Source organism: Mercenaria mercenaria, chromosome 10 (assembly GCF_021730395.1).
Source record: "Mercenaria mercenaria strain notata chromosome 10, MADL_Memer_1, whole genome shotgun sequence".
Classification (NCBI taxonomy): domain Eukaryota; kingdom Metazoa; phylum Mollusca; class Bivalvia; order Venerida; family Veneridae; genus Mercenaria; species Mercenaria mercenaria.
Window position 1 is genome coordinate 43889390 of NC_069370.1, and position 18634 is coordinate 43908023.

At 35.4% G+C, this 18634-nt stretch overlaps 1 protein-coding gene across 1 annotated transcript in view; it reads left to right on the forward strand.

Moving 5' to 3' along the window:
• The window catches only part of LOC123560779 (DNA topoisomerase 2-binding protein 1-A-like), a 70849-nt gene that overhangs the window by 41174 nt on the left and 11041 nt on the right, over positions 1-18634 (forward strand). Inside the window, exons 34-35 of the mRNA XM_053516894.1 lie at positions 613-810; positions 16382-16555. Coding sequence (XP_053372869.1) covers positions 613-810; positions 16382-16555 — 372 coding nt within the window. The remainder of the gene's footprint in view (positions 1-612; positions 811-16381; positions 16556-18634) is intronic.

Sequence of the window (18634 nt, forward strand, 5' to 3'; positions counted from 1 at the left end):
GTAAAGATTGAAAATCACTATCCTAGTATGATTATCAAGTGACCATTGCTGTAATGAAATTGTTGCATACTGTGAAATCATTAATATTCGTTGGGGACTAATTTTCGTGAATTTCGTGGTTTAGTGAATCCACAAAATTTAATCCCAACAAATAAGTAAAATTTCTGTTCATTTTATGTTCAAAAGTTGAATTCCACGAATTCATATCCCCACGAAATTGCCGTTTTGACCAAAACCATGAAATTTTATGCCCACTAAATTAAATGACTTCACAGTATGTACCCGTTTCAGAAATGTTTGAAGACTCCTATTTCTCTAAATTAAATACTGATTTTTCTGAATATCTGACTTCCATAGCCAAGTGGTTAAGGTTGCTGACTTTGATTGCTTGCCCCTCAACACAGTAGGTTGGAAGCCCTACTTGGAATTTTTAGGTGTGAGGAAGCCATTAATCTAGGATGAAGAAGGTTTGTGGTTCTATGCAGGTGCTCCCTTGTGTCTAAAATACACCATCAGAAGCTGGAAGTGACCATATGACCTATAATTTTGTTAATGTGTTGTTTGAACCTAACAAAAAAACAAGTCATGATTATCTCGTGAATATTTGTTTAGTCTGTCGTATCAACACGAAGAACACCTTTGAGAACACCACGCAGCACTCGACGGTTAGCACGCCCCGGTAGTAAAGCAGAAAACCCACCTCCACCAGCTATGCAGCCTATAGTTATACCAGGTGAAGATGAAGATGTTGGTAACAAAGGGTCTAAGGAGGACCAGCTGATACACCAAAGCAAGTCCCAGAAAAAGATTTAAAAAGCCCCCAGAAAAGCTCCTCAGATGAAGAAAAAAAGGTATAAAAGTTTTAATTTTGATTTTTATGTTTTTTGTTGTGGTTTGTGATGGCCCATTTGTCGGGTTAATTCTGTTGTTAATACATTATATTTATATATAGTGCAAAAATGTATCATACAATATGCTTTTACACCAAGGTACTTAGTTCTAAACACCACCATCAAGTCAAAATAATTATAAAACTTAGTAAAAAGATATGGTTTCAGTTGTTTAGCTCATCTGATTTTTTGAAAAAAAAATGATGAGTTATTGTCATCACTTGATCGGTGTCTGCGTCGGCGTTGCCAGGTTAAGTTTTATGTTTAGGTCAGCTTTTCTCCTGAACTATCAAAGCTATTGCTTTGAAACTTGGAACACTTGTTCACCATCAAAAGCTGACCCTGTACAGCAAGAAACATAACTCCATCCTGCTTTTTGCAAGATTAATGGCCCCTTTTAGACTTAGAAAATATCAAATTTCTTGGATAAGTTTTATGTTTAGGTCAACTTTTCTCCCAAACTATCAAAGCTATTGCTTTGAAACTTGCAACACTTGTTCACCATCATAAGCTGACCCTGTACATCAAGAAACATAACTCCATCTTGCTTTTTGCAAGAATTATTGCACCTTTTGGACTTAGAAAATCAGTTTTCTTGGTTAAGTTTTATGTTTAGGTCAGCTTTTCTCCTAAACTCTCAAAGCTATTGCTTTAAAACTTGCAACACTTGTTCACCATCATAAGATGACCCTGTACAGCAAGAAACATAACTCCATCCTGCTTTTTGCAAGATTTATGGCCCCTTTTGGAGTTAGAAAATATCAGATTTCTTGGTTAAGTTTTATGTTTAGGTCAACTTTTTCTCTTAAACTATCAAAGCTATTGCTTTTAAACTTGCAACACTTGTTCACCATCATAAGCTGACCCTGTACAGCAAGAAACATAACTCCATCCTGCTTTTTGCAATAATTATTGCCCCTTTTAGACTTAGAAAATCAGTTTTCTTGGTTGAGTATTATGTTTAAGTCAGCTTTTCTCCTAAACTATCAAAGCTATTGCTTTAAAACTTGCAACAGTTTTTCACCATCATAAGCGGATTTTGTACATCAAGAAGCATAACTCTGTCCTGCTTTTTGCAAGAATGATGGCCCTTTTTAGACTTAGAAAATCATGGGTAGGACAATATTTCTATTATACAAAAAAAATCAGATGAGCGTCAGCACCCGCAAGGCGGTGCTCTTGTTTTTTTTTCGTTGCAAAGGCAGACTCACTTTCTGCCACCAGGCTAAAGGTTAAACATAATCCTAGCCCTTATTGGTAACCAGTTAAAAGTTGCCAGTTAGGTACTGACTTGGGGAACTATTTCTAGAGCACTTGGTTGCCCAGCTGAGTCAGAAACTTAAAGGCTCGTAATGCCTTCGTTTGAAATGTGTCCGCCACAATTTATGTTACGAACATGAGAAATATCTGTTTGTCGTTAAATCCTGTTTTGGATAATTGTTTTCTCAAATATTTGCCAAAGGTTTAAATTAATTTTCATAGTAGAAAATCTTACAAACCCATTTTTGGATTCCCCTCCCTTTTATGCTCTAACTGAAAGTTCATGTGGATTTTAAAAAGACTGCCCAGGGGAAAACCAACAAAGTGGCTTTGCGACAGCATGGATCCAGACCACCTGCCATCCGCGCAGTCTGGTCGGATCCTGCGTTCCCTTTCAAACCCTTTATTGATTTAGAGAAACTGTTGCAAAAACCATGGACCCTTTGCCACTGCTTCATTTTTTTTGAATAAAAGTAAAAGCCAATGGATCCAACTTTAATTATTTTCTAGATTTTTCAATTTTTGAAAAATGAAAAAACTCATGATTGCTTTTTTTTGTTTCTTTTAAATTTCACTAGCTATTAAAACCATCATCAAAAGGTTTTTGGAAAATTAGAAATATTCTGTCTTTTTTTATTGTAAAGAAATTGGAAAAATTTGCATGTTATTTTTTAAAAGTTTACTCAAAATTTGATTTTTCATCCCCCATTTAAGCATCCCCCAACTTTGAAATATTTTCTAATTTGAAAATTGAGGTTACAGGGGTAGAGCTGGTGGTTCACTAGAGATGAAAATTTTTTCCAAACAGTTAGAAGATGTCTTCAAATAATAAAAATCTTTGTCTTTTGTTTAAACCTCCCTTTGCCCAAAAATTCTATCATATTAATTGTTTATTTTTCTTGAAAAATTTTGGATTTATTTTTTAGGTTTTTTATCTTTAGTATTGACATTATTTTGAAAGAAAAACATTTTATAATTCATGGATTACAATAAAATTTTTTTAAAAAATATCAATTTTTATAGAAACATGTAAAATTAAAATGATTCCAAACAATTTTTAAAAAATATCATTTTTATAAAAAAAAAGAATTGTAAAAAAAAAAAGGGATGATCAATTTATCAGTTACGTTTTTTTTAAAGTTTTTTTTTGTAAAATAAAAGAAAATCATGAAAAAGTTGTATTTTCAATGTTTTTTAAACAAGAAAGAATTCTGAAATTTTTAGGAAAAATTTGGGAATTTAAAGTTTGAAAAATCTTGGGCGGGTACATAGACAAATTCTGGGTAAGCAGTTAGGTAGTAATTTTTGCCGTTAAAATTCGTTTTGCAAAATAATTTTGATATCCGTTGGATAAATAAAGATAAAAAGTAACCATTAGCATGTGGGCTTAGCGCAAACGGTTGTACCTGATATAAAATAAAAAGGAGTTACAACCGTTTTGCGCTAAGCCCGCGATGTGTAAGACCTTCTATAACATCTGCAGATTTTGAGGGATTTTGCAGATGTTTTAACACAAAACTAACATGGTTAAACTTAATGCCATTTTAGCTTAGAACATGTAAAATAATAATTAAATGAATATATTTTGTCTATGAATGACATAATTATTCCAATGGAATACACAGGATGTCATAAAATTTTACATTACATGGCCATAATACTCTACATTTTGCAATGGTAAAAGGTGTTGTTGACACCTGAAGCACGTACATGAAAGCTAGAACTCTGATCAACTGTAAAAACACCTTTGAAACAACAAAACCATTGTAATAAATAGGGAAAATATGGTTTAAGATTTCAGGATGATTGTCACAGTTGGTCCAAAATATTTTTTGGAAGTAAATTTTAGCTTACTATTTGAAAATAAGTAACTTTTTTACTCGCATCGGTTTTTGCAAAACCCCTATTTTAAGTTTTCTACCACCCACATTTTACAAAACCTTTGAATAAGCTTTGAATTTTCAATTTTGGTACCATCACCGTTCCATTTTAGGAAAGCGTACACTGGCCCCTTTTATAACCTTCATCGGATCCAGTTCGAGACCCCGATCAGCGGGGTTAAATTTTAACGGGTTTGGGGCGACAGTCAAATGCTCCCCCCACCCCCCGGGAATGATTAACTTTTTTGAACGCTTTTTTTTACATAAGGAATTCTTTTTTTAAAAAAGGGGGGATTTTTTATTTATTTTTAAAATCTACGAGAAATCATTAAAAAATTATAACGGTAGCTCATCATTTCCGTGATTCTAAAAAAGTTGGAATTGTGTACCCCGAAAAAACGCGTGTGGGGAGTGGGGGTGGGAAAAATTACATATGCAATGCAATTGAAATAGGGTTTATGTAACTAAAAGAAAAAAAACGCGGAAAAAGTCTTAAAAAAAATATTTTTATATCTAAAAAAAATCGATAAAAAATAGAAAATTTTAAATCACCGTCTTTAAAATTACAATTTAAAACGAGAACAATCCAATATGGCTTTCAGTGCGTTGAATCTTTTTTAAAATTCCATAACGAATGTATGATACAAAAACGCTGCATTTTATTACAAAACTTGCCTTTTGTTTGATTTTTTTTTTCACTCAAAGTTCAAGTCACCCTTAATTGGCAAACTTAACTTTTTGATTTTTACTGAACCAATTTCACGTTGTTATCAAAAAAACAATTTGACACGTACGATTGCCCAATTGTCACATTTCAACAAAACGCAAACAAGAAAGCTACAGCCCAGTTTTTGATTTTTGTCAATTGCGGGAAAAGGGGGTTTAATTACACGGGTACATGTATTTTTTAAATGCGGTTATAAATAAAATTAAATAACACCCCCGGACTGGATTCGTTTTTTGCCCCCAAAGGGAGGCATATAGTTTTTGGAACCGTTGTCGTCTGCTCTGTCAGCTTCCGCAATTTTCGTGCCCGGGTGTATTTTTGTCATCGTGGAGGGTTTTTCAAAACTTGGCATAATTTACCCCGTAAGACGACATGTGGGGAGAAGACCCGTCCGTGCTAAAAGGTCAATGTCACACTTGCGAAAAGGTCATTTCCTGATAGTTGGGCGTGCCCGGTCCATTCTTTTCACCATGGAGGTTTTTTAAAATAATTTGGCATGAATGTGTACCACAGTAAATACATTCGCACGCAAGCCCCGGGGCCCATGCCAAGGTCATCACCGACTTAAAAGGGTCTTTTTCTGATATTTGGGGGCTTTTCGGTCCTATCTTTGTCATTCATCAGGGTTTTTTTAAAAAATTTGGGCATAATTGCCCAAAGAAACGACGTGTTTTCCGCAAACCCCGGCTGTAGCTAAAAGGTAAAAGGTCACACTTAACGTTAAAGGTCATATTTCAGATAGTGCATTGAGGGGGTTCCGGTCCATACTTTGCATTCATGATGGATTTAAAATAACTACCTAAATGTGTGGCCCAGAAAGACCACGTTCGCGCACAAGACCCGGTCCGTGGGCAAAGGTCCTAAACTCAAACATCGGCCAAAACTTCTTCAAAGTGCCCGGGGCATGTGTCATCCTAGGGAGACGCTCTTGTTAGTTTCCCCGGGAGACTATTTTTTTGCCCTGCCGCTGTCCCCGCCCCGTACCCCAACTTCATTCCGAGCAAAAACTGGGAAACCCATTGCCTAGAACCTTAAAATTTCATAGGTTTAGGCTCGGAGTAGACGCCCCTTTTTTTTTTGGGTCACTCCGCAAAGGTCAAGGCCCCCGGGGCCTGAACTTGAAAACCTTTCCCCACAATAACAAAAACCATTTGACCCAAAACTTGAAACTTCACAGGATGATTGGTCTAAAGAAATGACCCCTATTGTTTTTGGGGGTCACCCCCTCAAAGGTCAAGGTCACAGGCCTAACAGGGAAAAAACCTTTTCCCCGTAAATAGCCAAAACCACTTGACCCAGAATTTTGAAACTTCAAGGATGTTTGGTCATAAAGAGTAATAAAACCCCTTTTTGATTTGGGGTCACTCCAAAAAAGGCAAGGCACGGGGGCCTGAACGGGAAAACCTTTTTCCGATCAAAAACAAGAACCCTTGACCCAGAATGTTAAAATTTCATAGATGATTTACGCAAATAATGCCCCCTATCGTTTTGGGGGGTCACTCCTTTAAAAGGAAAGGGGCACGGGGCCTGACCTTGAAAACCTTTCCCGGGCAGAAAATTTTGAGAACCCTTGACCCAAACGTTGAAATTTGAAGATTTTTGGGCATGCGGTAGATACCCCTAACGATTTTAGGGTCACTCGTGAAAGGTAAAGGTCACGGGGGCCGAACATTGAAAAACCATTCGGTCATAACTGAGCCCCTTTGACCCAAAATGAAAACTCATAATGTTGGGTCATGCGAGTAATGCCCCCGGGGTTTTTTGGGGGGTCACTCTTTTTAAAGGGTCAGTCCGGGGCCGAACATTGAAAACCATTCCTATCAAAACTTGAAACCATTTGACCCAAATGTTAAACTTCATAGGATGATTGAAAGCAAGAAGACCCCGTTGATTTGGGGTATCATTAAAGTCAAGGTCACAGGCCGTTCTTAATCTTTTTGGAATAATTTTGAAACCCACTTGACCTACAATGGAAACTTAATGGAAATTTGGGACTCGAGTGATGACCCCCTATTTATTTTGAGGTCACTTGATCAAAGGTCAATCCAGAACCCTAAACTGACGAAACCACTGGGGCCAAAAGGTTGAAATTTACGGTGACTGGACTCCAATAGATAATCCCTATTGCACCAAACCACATTTTCCTTTTTGACTTTCGCCCTGACCCCTTTTGACTTCTTGCCTTGGGATTTTTGCATTGGGGGAACTATTTTTTTTACAAAAGCATTTTCAGTTTGTTGTTTATTTTAACCCCCCCCAAAATAGGGGAGCCAAGTGCTACCGCTTATATCGAGACTTATAACGGGTTTCGAGGGACAAAACCCTTTAAAGGGTTTTTGGGCTAAATTATGGCCCTTTTAATTAAAAATTTATTTAAAATTTTTTCTACCATTCAATTTTGTTTTAAACAGTTGACATATGGCTTTAAACTTCTATCACTTGTTTATTATAACTTCTCTATCAGGCAAATACATAACTCTGTAAACTATTTTGTCTGGGCTGTAACCTGCCATCCATAAGGGGATTTTGAAAACCGCGAACTGTTCCAAAAATGGGTATTTGGTGCACACGCCCCAGCCCCCTGCCCCAATTAAAGGTCACATTTAAGATCAAAGGTTAAAAGGGTTCTTTTCGTTTTTCGGTTCCAAAACCCCTCCCATCCATGAAGGGTTTTTTAAAATAACTTGGCTAAATTTTTACCATAAGAACAAAGGGTTCATGCGCAATACCCAAAACCCCTTTTCCAAAGGGGTTAAGGTCACACTTAGAAGTAAAAGGTTTAAACAGGGTCTGTTTCATGCTGGTTCAACTCGGGCCATCATCGGGGGATTTTAAATTTTATTTGGCATAAAGGGGCCCCAAATGAATGACGTGTCTGCCAAGACCCAAACCCCCTAGATCAAAGGTAAAGGTTACATTTGAGGTTAAAAGGGAAACTGGTCTTTTTCTTGTCAGTCCGTAACTCTAATTTTAAAATTCTTGGCATAAATCTCGCGGGCATTTGTCATTATGTGACAGCTTTTGGGAAAATTTAAAATTGGTTCATTTTCTTAAAATCCCCGTTTGTAAAAAACTTTTTTGACATGGGGTTTTGAAACTTTGAACACTTGCTTAAATCATGATTTCCACTGTAGCAGAGTACATAATCTGTCACGATTTTAGCGAATTATGCCCCTTTTTGGACGGGGAAATTTGTTTCGGTTTTCTACAAGTCAATGTTTGCCCCCAAAACATTTGCAGGGGTTTGAAACTTTGAACCTTTTTTTTACGTCATGATCTCCACTGTAGGCAAAAGTACGTAACTATTTACCTTATTATGTCCCCTTTTTAATTTAAGTTTGGAAAAATTTTTTCCAAACCCGTCCAATTTTGCCTAACCTGTTTGTCATACGGCTTTAACTTTTAAAACCCTTAATTTCCATCATTCACATTGTAGGCAAGAAACATAACTAGGAAGTTTCTCATTTTGGCCCCTTTTTTTGAATGAAAATTTTGTTAATTTTGGGATACCATTCCATATTTTTCAAACGGTTTTAAATATGCTATAAAATTTTAACATTTTACTTACGGCTGGGCACACATTGCCATAAGGCAGACATTTTTTTCTTACTATTTTTCTTTTTGTCTGAAAAAACTCGGGAATATTTCAACCCCCAAATCCATCAATTTTTCGAATAGTCAGCGCCTGCAAAAAAACACTATTTAAAGTTTCTGTTTAAAAACAGGTAAGGGGCTTTATTACAGATGCAAAAAAGTGCTCATAAAATAAAAATTTAGTGAAAAAACCCTTTGGATTAATTTTGTTTTTTCTTTCTATTTGAACAGGGGGAAAGAAAGAAGAAAAAGCAAGAACCAAATGTAAATATTTTTATGCGGAAGCCAAAATTTTGATTATGTTTTATTTATATTCAATGGGCCCATTTTAAACCAAAATTGAAATTCTGCATTTTAATTCCACATTTAAAAATTGGGGTTGTTTTTTGCAGCAGATTTGTTAACCTTAAGATTCATTAGGAAAAAATTAAATTTTAAAACTTCACACACAAAACATGGGAAAAAAAAGTTTTCTGTTAAATTTAACGCACTTTTTTATTTTACAAAAAAATCTTCATTTTACTTTCATGGTGTAAAATTTTGAAAAAAAAGGGCTGTGGAAAGGGCCACCCTTTTTGGACAGCCGGCCTTAAAAAAAAAACCATTTTTAAAGAAGTTTTTATATTTGTTTCATGCATTTTTTATGATGTAAAAGTGATAAATTTTACATAACCAGCTTTTTAAAGTCGACTTTAGCCTCCCCGGGTCACTTGATTTTACATAGAAAAACTTCAAAAATTTTTTAAAATAAACCCAAAAGGCCTAGGGCTTAATATTTGAAGAAGCATTTCCATAACTTTTACAAAAATTTTTTTCAAATCATGACCCTGGGTCAAAAGACCCCGCCCCCCCTGGGGTACTTGATTTATAATAAAAAAACTTCAAAATTTTCTAAAAAAAAACCATAAGGCCTAAGAAATTTTACATGTAGCTTGCCTATGGACCCCTACAAAATTTGTTCAAAAATTTTACCCCCCCCCCCCCCCCCCCCCTGTCCCCCAGGTCAAATTGACCCACCCCAGGGGTTACTTGATTGTAAATAGGGGAAAACTTTTAATTTTTCGAAAATAACCCGAAGGGCCAGATTAATATTAAAAAACATTGCCTAGTAGCTTCACAAACTTTGTTTTAAATCAGACCCCCGGGGGAAAATTTGGGCCCCCCCCAGGGGTTATTTTTATTGTACAAAAGGAAAAACTTCCCAAAAATTCTAAAAAACATCATTTTTACATTTTAAACAATAGATATATTACTCAGGGGACGTCCCCGGGGCATCATGACCCCTTGTTTAATTTAAAGGGTCAAATATTGCCAATACATTAAATTGCACATTTTTCATTCTTTCTATATACAAAAAATTTTTTACTAATAAATTGGAACTATCAAAAGGAGACCCCCTTCTGAAGTTTTTTCCAGCATCTAAGGCATATTTAAAAAAAATATATTTTTTTATACTTTTTAAACAGTTTTATTTGATGTTTAGTTTCATATCAAACCAACTCTTTCTTGGGTTTAACTGACAAACTGCAAAACTGTATGGGGCCAGGTTTAGGGCAGAAATTTGTTATTACGTTTTTTTGGGGGGTTTGGGGGATGTTTGAATCATTCACCTAATTTATCCCCTTAAATCAAAACCCCTTTTTACCTGCACATCTAACCCAAAGGGTGGGATAAAACCTTAACTCACTTTACATAATTTTAAATTTTGGCACCCAAAACTCTGAGAAACAAAATTTTTGACATCTCATTTTTTGCAAATTTTTTGAATAAAAGGGTGTTTTATTTTTAAAAATATGTGGAACCAAAATTTGAGTCCTGTTTGGCGCCATATAAACCCATACTGGTTTTGGGGGGCCTAAAACCCAAAAAAAGTAAATAAAGTAAGGGTTGACCCATCTTTGCGGGAAAAAAGATTTTCCCCCAATTACAAACCTGGGCCAATCGGAACAAATGAAAAAGGCTTTGACTAAATTTTTAAAAAATTTAAAAAGAGGCTTTTCCCAAACCCAACTTTTGGGGAAAAATTTACCCAGTTTTGAAAATTTTTGGGTACATTGAAAATTTTTGCAAAAAGTAATCAGGGTTTTAAAAAATTATTATAAAATCTCTAAAAATAAAAAAGATTGCAAAATTGGGTTAAATGACCTTGAAATGTGTAAGTTTTTTTCGCTTGTATCAAACTCGCTCTAAGTTACGTCAAATACTGATGTTTAAGTTAGGCTGTGTATTTTCCCACTTTTGGTTTGGTTTTAATGCAGTTTCTGGGGGTGATTCTGTATTATTAAACGTCGCTAGAATTGGGGGGAAATTTTTCCCCAACAATAAATTCTTCAAACTGTGGAATTGAAGGGCAATCACTAAAAAAAAAAATATGCATTTAAAAAACATAGGGCACGGTATTGAAAAAGGGGTTATCTGCCTTTTTAAACATCATTTTCCCCAAAGAGCAGTTTCAAGGCAATAACCCTTTCAAAACGGTTTTATATGATTTTTTTTTCATATTTTTTTTCCTTAGATGATTGTCCTTCAATATCCAAAATTTTAAGAAAATTTATTTTTGGGGAAAATTTTTACCCATCTCATGTACAAGGAATTCTAATACCCTTTTAAGTCATATTTTCCCCTCTTTGTTCAAAATTTATTTTTTTTTGTGTCGCGGGGTTTATAAGGATTCAAAAATAAACCATTGGGGAAAATGATTTAAAAGTAGTAAGTGGGATTAAAAGCTCGCAGTAAAATTTAAGTATTTTGAAAAACCAAATTTCAGCAAATTCGCCCCTAAGATAAATGCTTATCAAAAAGAAAAAATAAAGAAATTTGGGACCTTTTTTATGTATTCGTCTTGTCACTGTTAAATCTCTTTCCCTTGCATTTTTAAAATTTTACTTCGTTCTATTCTTTCATGGAGGAATCCATTCACACCCCCAAAATTTTTAGTAAAATTTTTCATGAACATCAGTTTTACTTATAAACCCTCAAAATGTATTTCCTAAAAGTAAAACTTGCGCATACACCACCAGTCGGGGTCTAAAAATGCATGAAACTTTTTTAAATTTGTACCAATTTTAACTTGAAGATAAGATCACATGAAAGTGGCATTTTTTGTTTTACCAGGGGTTTTTCTTTATACAGGTTTTATTGTTTCTATGATTTCTTTTAACAGGCACGGTCAGGTGGGAAAACCCCGAAGAAAAGTCCCCAAACTCCAGTTCAAAAGAAAAACACAAAGGAATCTGTTTTTTTAATAGGGCAAACTCACAAGTTTAAAGCGGGTTCATAACAAAAGTTACTTCCCAATTTAAAAAAGTTTACTTTCTAGCAACCAGCGACAGGTTTTATAACCTGCATAATACTGCATGTGCCCCTGGACATAGTTTTTGTCACAGTAAATCTAAAAAATCTGTGCAAAACTATATACTTACAACAGTCAACATCTCTACAGTACCTGCTTTTAACGAAAAACTGGAGGGGGCACTTGGGATTTTCCTCCCTAGTTACAGCTGAAAAAATGGCTGTAACAACCCCCCTTAATTAAAAATGAAATTCAGTAAATTTTTTTCAAGGACTTTTTAGTAGAAGGGGCAGTTTTGTAGCTCAGACATTGAATCTTAGAGAAATCTCGATATTGAATGATCTTATGTAATCAGCTAAGTTATTTTAAAAACTGATTTTTCCTGAACACATCATTCTTCGTGTAATTCCTTCACTAACTAATCAGTTTTTGTTTATTCAATGTTTTAGAATATTATTTGATTCAATATAGCATCCAAAAAAAAAATTTGGGAGTTTTGTGTTCCTCTTTCCTTTAAAAACAGGGCAAACGATGGAGGAGCCGATTTTAAAAGACAACAAAGGATGATTTTTTTGCTTATAATGTCACTTTTTTAATAAAAAACAAAAATTTTGGGTTTTTCGGAAAAAAAACAACCCACTATATTTTTCAGCCTTAGTCAATTTGCAACAAATACAAGTTTTTGTACCAAATTTTAGGGAAAAACTTTGAGGATTTCTTTGTTGTACTTTTTTTTTACAGAAAAATCAGAAAACTCAAGCATAAAGTCTAAGAAGCAGGCTTTGGGGAATTTTTTTGTTTCCCAAATTTTAGATTTGCAGTTGATTTTTCATCTCATAAATAGAAAAATCTGCAAACAACATAATTCTCCTAAACATTTGTTTGTCTTGAAATAATTTCTCAGAAATTTTCATTGGGTGCAATTTACCAAAAAATTCAAAAATTATAGTTTTCAAAACATGGGCCCCAAAAGCTGAAAAAAAGGAAAAATTTTATAAAAAATAGTCCTCGAACACAGTCCGTTCTGAAAAATTTTTTCCTTTTTTCTTCTTTTTTTTCTTATTTAACTTATCTGTAAAATTTTTCCCAAAAAGTCCATAAACTCAGTCAACTTTGATCGTTTCCCGTATATAAACCAAATACAAAAACTCGCCCATAAATATGAAAAACAAAACAAATCACAGAAAACAAAATAGAGAACTACTGGGGATTGATTAAAATTAAAGTGAGACAAAATAAAATTGGGGATTTCTAAAGTAATTAAAAGAAATGTGACCATTGTTGGGTTTCTTTTTATGTGCCTGTTTTTGGGGCTCGTGTTTTTAGCAATCCATCTGGGTTCCAAAAGTCTGTGGGTTTACAAAGTGCTCATTTTGCCTCAAACAATGCCAAGGGGGTTCGGGTTTTCCCCTAAATCAAAGCTGGAAATTCATCGTACGACTTAAACCATTTCATTTTGGTGTGACTTAAAAATTAACACAGTTAGTTACAACTAGCATGTGTATTTTAGATCTGTAAGCGTTTTATCAAATTTTTTAGTCAACAAAGTTTGATTAATTGGGTTTTTTTTGGCTGCAGAACAAAGGAAAAAGATTCTGGGGAGGGTTCTCCCTTTCCGCCGGGCCATTCACTGGGATGACCCAAGCAGGGAAACCCCTTGATTCATTTGCAAACGCTGCGGGTTGAAATTTCACATAATTAAGTTGGCACATTTTTCAGCAATTTTTATTTCTATTTCTTCAAAGGGATCATTTTTTAAAGGGGGGGAAAATTTTTTAGAAATTTTCATACGGGAAATACGCAGAACATTTTTGGTTAAAAAAAATATTGGTAATGATGTTACGTTTTTATAAAAAATTTTTTTGTTTTGATGATAACTCCTAAACCTTTAAATTTTAGTAGTACTTTTTATGACCCCTTTTTAGCAATTTTATATTTTTGCCGCATTTGCACCAAAAAGCTTTAAAAAACATAGCTTTTTCATTAAGGGAAACATCTAGCTGGGTTTCGGAATTCGAAATTCTACCAGATTTGGACTCTCCGAAAAAATGCTGAACGGGCACCGAGCTGGGAAAAATTTTCCATGTCCTAAATTTTTTGATGTGTTTAACCCAACAAAAAAAAAATAAAAAACATTTATATACAATACGTTTTCGAAAGGCTCAGTTTAGTGCAAACCAAAATTTAATTATGAGAATTGGGGGAGCATTGCCTAACACTCCGCACTTAAAAAAGCACGGAAAATAAATCATTTTTTATAAAGGCTTCATTTAGACCATAAGAACATTTTTAGACGTTTTTTCAAAAACGGCCTTTATACCAACATTTTTTGTTGGGAAGGAAGCATTCATAGCTAAGACCTATTTGCCCAAAAAGAACCCTTTTCACTTTCAAAAATTTTACAAAATTTCGGTAAAGGGGATATTCACAGTATTTATTAATTAATTGAATATTTATTTCCCTACACAAAAATGAATATACATAAAAAAAGCTTAACGTAACTTATTTTACAAAAAAAATTTTTTTTTTTGAAAAGTTTCCCCAATTGATACCAGTTCAAACCCTTGAAAGTGATTTTCTCGGGAAATATCAAAAGGTCTTTTTTAATGTGGCAGTATAGAAGTTTCAGTTTGAGGTCAAATATTTTTACCTTTTTGGAAGGGGCCTCCGTGCGAGTGGTTAAGGGGCGCGACTTCAAACCCTTGCCCCCATCGATGTGGGTTCGAGCTTTATCGGGCTTTTAATTCTTTAGGAGGAAACCACCAGCTGGGTTGCGAAAGGGCCGGGGGTTCTACCCAGGGACCCGCCTGAGAAATAAAACACGGGGGGCCCTGGGTCTTTCCCCACCCCAAAGCTGGGAAAATCACCATATGACCTTTAAATTTGTCGGTGCGACTTAAACCCAACCAAAAAAAAAAAAAATTTTTTTGCTAAATTTTCTTACCACAAATACTTTAAATTTTAAAACAAGATTAAATTTTTTTTACACGTAAAGATACATGCAGATCCCACATCACAGATCACAAGGTCCAACCCACTTCCCTGTATCAGTGTGGCAACTGAGTGTATTAATATTTGCTTCAACACTGAGCATTGATTTATAAGAAAAGTGAAATGGTCAAAGCTATTCATCATGCACACTTCAAAACGCTTAAATTGCCTAAAACTTTTGTGGTTTACATGTTCAAGGTTAAGTTTTAATAGTGAACAGGAAATACTTGAAAATCAAAGTACTTTTTGTAAACCAAAAGAAGGTAAAAAATAACACGCATCAATGAGGAAGTGAGAATGACCTGCAGTTCATGTTCAGTAGTATCAAATCTATAAATGTTTAATTTCTTGTACCGAGAAGTCCTGGCAAGTTCTAAGAAGTTTGTGACTTGTTATGTCACAGCCATTGATAATGGGATGAGGATGTCAAAGATTTTATATCATTATCCTTACCAGGTCTATAATTAGAGTATGCATGGATTGATATTCAAATAACTTAGCAAAACTGTTTACCATTTTGATAAAAGGTCCTTAACATATACGCAGGATCTATCTCAGTAAAATTACTTATAAGAAAACACTTCTTTGAAATGTTTTCGAATTCTGGTCGAATTGGGAAGTTTGTTTAAAGTTTTGCAGGCAAGTTATTCTATTTAAAACAAACCCAGATGAACAAATGGTGAATCAAACAGTAGTTCTCAGCTAAATCAGAAAAAGGTTGGGTAATTTATCAATTAGCAGGCCTGGATCCAGGGCGGGCCGAGGGGGCCCGTGTCCTCCAGTTGGTTGAGAAGTGACCTTTACTCATCAAAATTGCACCCAACTATTTTGGCAAAGGAATAGTATTTTCTCAAAATGTTTACCCAAAAACGCACCAGAGGCCTCCATTTCATACCTATATTTCAAAATTTTCTGACCCCTAGAATGAGAGGAGTATCCCTCATAGTACCTCAACATGTAGACCAAAAAAATGCACCAGAGGCCACCATTTCATACCTATATTTCACAATTTTCCAGGTGGAGAGCCCCCTGACCCCTTCTAAAATAACTGGGATACCCCCTCCAATACCTCAAAATTTTGACCAAAAAATGCACTAGATCCCAGTATTTTATACCTGTATTTCAAAATTTTCTATGGGGAGAGCCCCCTGAACCTCCCTCAACATTTAGACCAAAAAATGCACCAGCGGACACCATTTCATACCTTTTAATCAAAAACTTTCAGGGATGAGACCCCATTCATCAAAAAAACAAAACAGGCTGAGGTCCCTCTCCTGTACCTACCCGCTCTCGGCGCTCTGCCGGTGATGCTTTTGTTCTAAACTGGTGCCCCCAAATCAAAATTTTTCTGAATCTGGACCTGATTAGTGTCACGAAAGGTAAGAAAAAAGCCCTACTATCCCTACTTTTTGTTGACAAAATCCCTGTTTTCCCTATGGAATTCAATTTTTTTTTTTTTTTAAAAAAATGCTCCTACTTTTAGCCCTACTTTTTTCTGGTTGACTGCTTGACAGCCTGAATCTTAAAGAAGGGTTGGGGGTTAGATCCCAGCAGAATTAGGGTTAGAAATGTATAACCTGTTCAACAAATGGCCCCATTTTGATGCTATCAAATGTGAAATGTTGGCCCTCACGTTGCGCATTTTCATCATCACATAATTTGCATTTTTATTTTGTGCAGCACATGATTAACTAAGTCATTATAAGCCTTTAAATTTCATGAACTGTAATGAATGGTATAGTTATGAACTGAAGTATGTTTTAGGTTAGAACAGGCAAAGCTAGCCCATAAACTAGAACGTGCAAACAGTCCAACCCAGGAAGTTGGCGGCATGTACGACCTTAACGCTGAAGATGCTCAGTATTCTGAATCAGAAGGAGAGATGGAAGTACCCATACCACCATTTGGAGAACAACAGCAGGCAAGTTTATAGTGGTTCCAAGCATTTCTACCAACATTTTCCTGTTTTTAGCTCAACTAAATGAAATAAATGGAATGCTATCCTACCCACCAAGGCATCGATGTCCAAGCCCACGCCTTTGTTAAAGTTTTGATGCACGTTCTTATTACTTTTGGTTTAACTTGATGGATTTGCTTGAAAGTAAAATAGTTATTTCTCATCATCAGTCCCATTATATGATATAGGGGTCATAACTTTCACACCAATATTTCAATAATTATTCCCCATTTTACTTAAAATTTCTGGTAGGAGTTTTGATGCACTTGAACCGTATCTCTGTTTTTGCTAGATGGATTTAATTCAGACCTGAAACAGTTCTTCCACATCATCATCCTCATCATTATGACACAAGGCCGATAACTCTGGGACAAATATTTCAGGATTTTTTTCACCTTTTTAGCTCTTGTTTCTTAGAATTATGTCTCCCACTACACAGTGGTGAAGGAGACATATTGATTTACTCCTGTCTATGTGTCTGTCACAAATCTTGTCCGAACTCTTTAAGTCGAACATTTCTCATCCGGTCTTCACCAGACTTGAACAAAATGCCAATAAGTCCTTAGCCAATATCGATAACTAGCCAAATCGGCCCAAGCACGTTTGAATTATGGCCCTAGAATTACTGATCGGAACCACTCACCCAAACCACCCAAACCATTTTGAATCACTATAGGAACCACTCACCTAAACCACTTTGAATCTTTAAATGATTAGGCAGTTGTGGGAGGAATGTGCTTTTCTCAAAAGCAGCTCTAGTTTCATTTTGATTTTAAATTTATGCTTATTCATCATATCTCTGTTTTACTACCAGTAAATGACTGTGATTCAAAATCATAAAATGGATGTTCCAAATCATCACCCATAGCATTTGACACAAGGTCCATAATATTTTGTGAATTGTGTCACCTTTTTACTTAGAATTTTAGGCACTTTCACTGTATCTCTGTTATTACTTAATACACTTAACTCAGGACTTAAATTATTGTCCGATATCATCATCCACATTGGAGTCATTAAACACTGTTATGATAGCTCCAGCTTCCTCAGATATGCCCTATTTTACTACCAAGCATCAAAATTGTCGAGCACGCTGTCTCCTGTGACAGCTCTTATTCTATTTACAAATACTGTCTAAATGCCATGTTATAGCAGTAAACAAGTGGCAACATTTTGCCTTTTCTGGTTTCATATTTGTCAAGGTTTAAAGTGGGAAACTTTAAAAACCAATTTGTTTGCTGTTTCTTTGTGGAATATACATCGATGGCATGGAAACATTGCAGCATAACTGCCTCGGTAGCCTAGTGGTAGAGCGTCCTTTTCAAATGCGGGAGGTCGTGTGTTCAATCCCCGGCCGCGTCATACCAAAGACGTAAAAAATGGTACCAGTAGCTTCTTCGCTTTGCGCTCAGCATTAAGAGGATAGTGCTAGGACTGGTCAGCCTGGTGTCAGTATAATGTGACTGGGTGGGGTATCATGCCACGTGTCTACAGCGTGATATTCCAGTGAGGCAGCACTATAAAGGTGGGCATTGTGCTCACTGCTACAAGTAGACACCGTCGTTTATATGACTGAAAAACACACACACACACATTGCAGGAATCTTCACTCTGCAGTTAATGATGGCTGAACAAAATTTCAACAGTGTGAATATGCTAAGAAAAAGTTATGATTTACTGAGTTTGTACTGTCCTTGAGTCTAAGTTTCAGGCTACATTGCTGCATAGGGCCCTGTTTGATCACATATTCTTCATATTAGTACATTGCTGGCTTTTATAGAAAGCCATAAAGCTATGTACTCGTATCAGCTCCATAAACGGCTAAAGATTTTTGTAAAGCTTATGTGTACAGCATAATATGGTGTACAGTTTCATAATATGTCATCACATGGAAATTCCCAATTTTCTTTAAGGGTCTTCAGCCTTCACAACATTAATTTTAAACAGAAAATATTTCTTTCAAGCCAGACCAAATTTTCAGTAAGTTAATGTCTTAATAATTAACAATTATATCTGTCTTCCCACACATATTCTGTTCCCGGT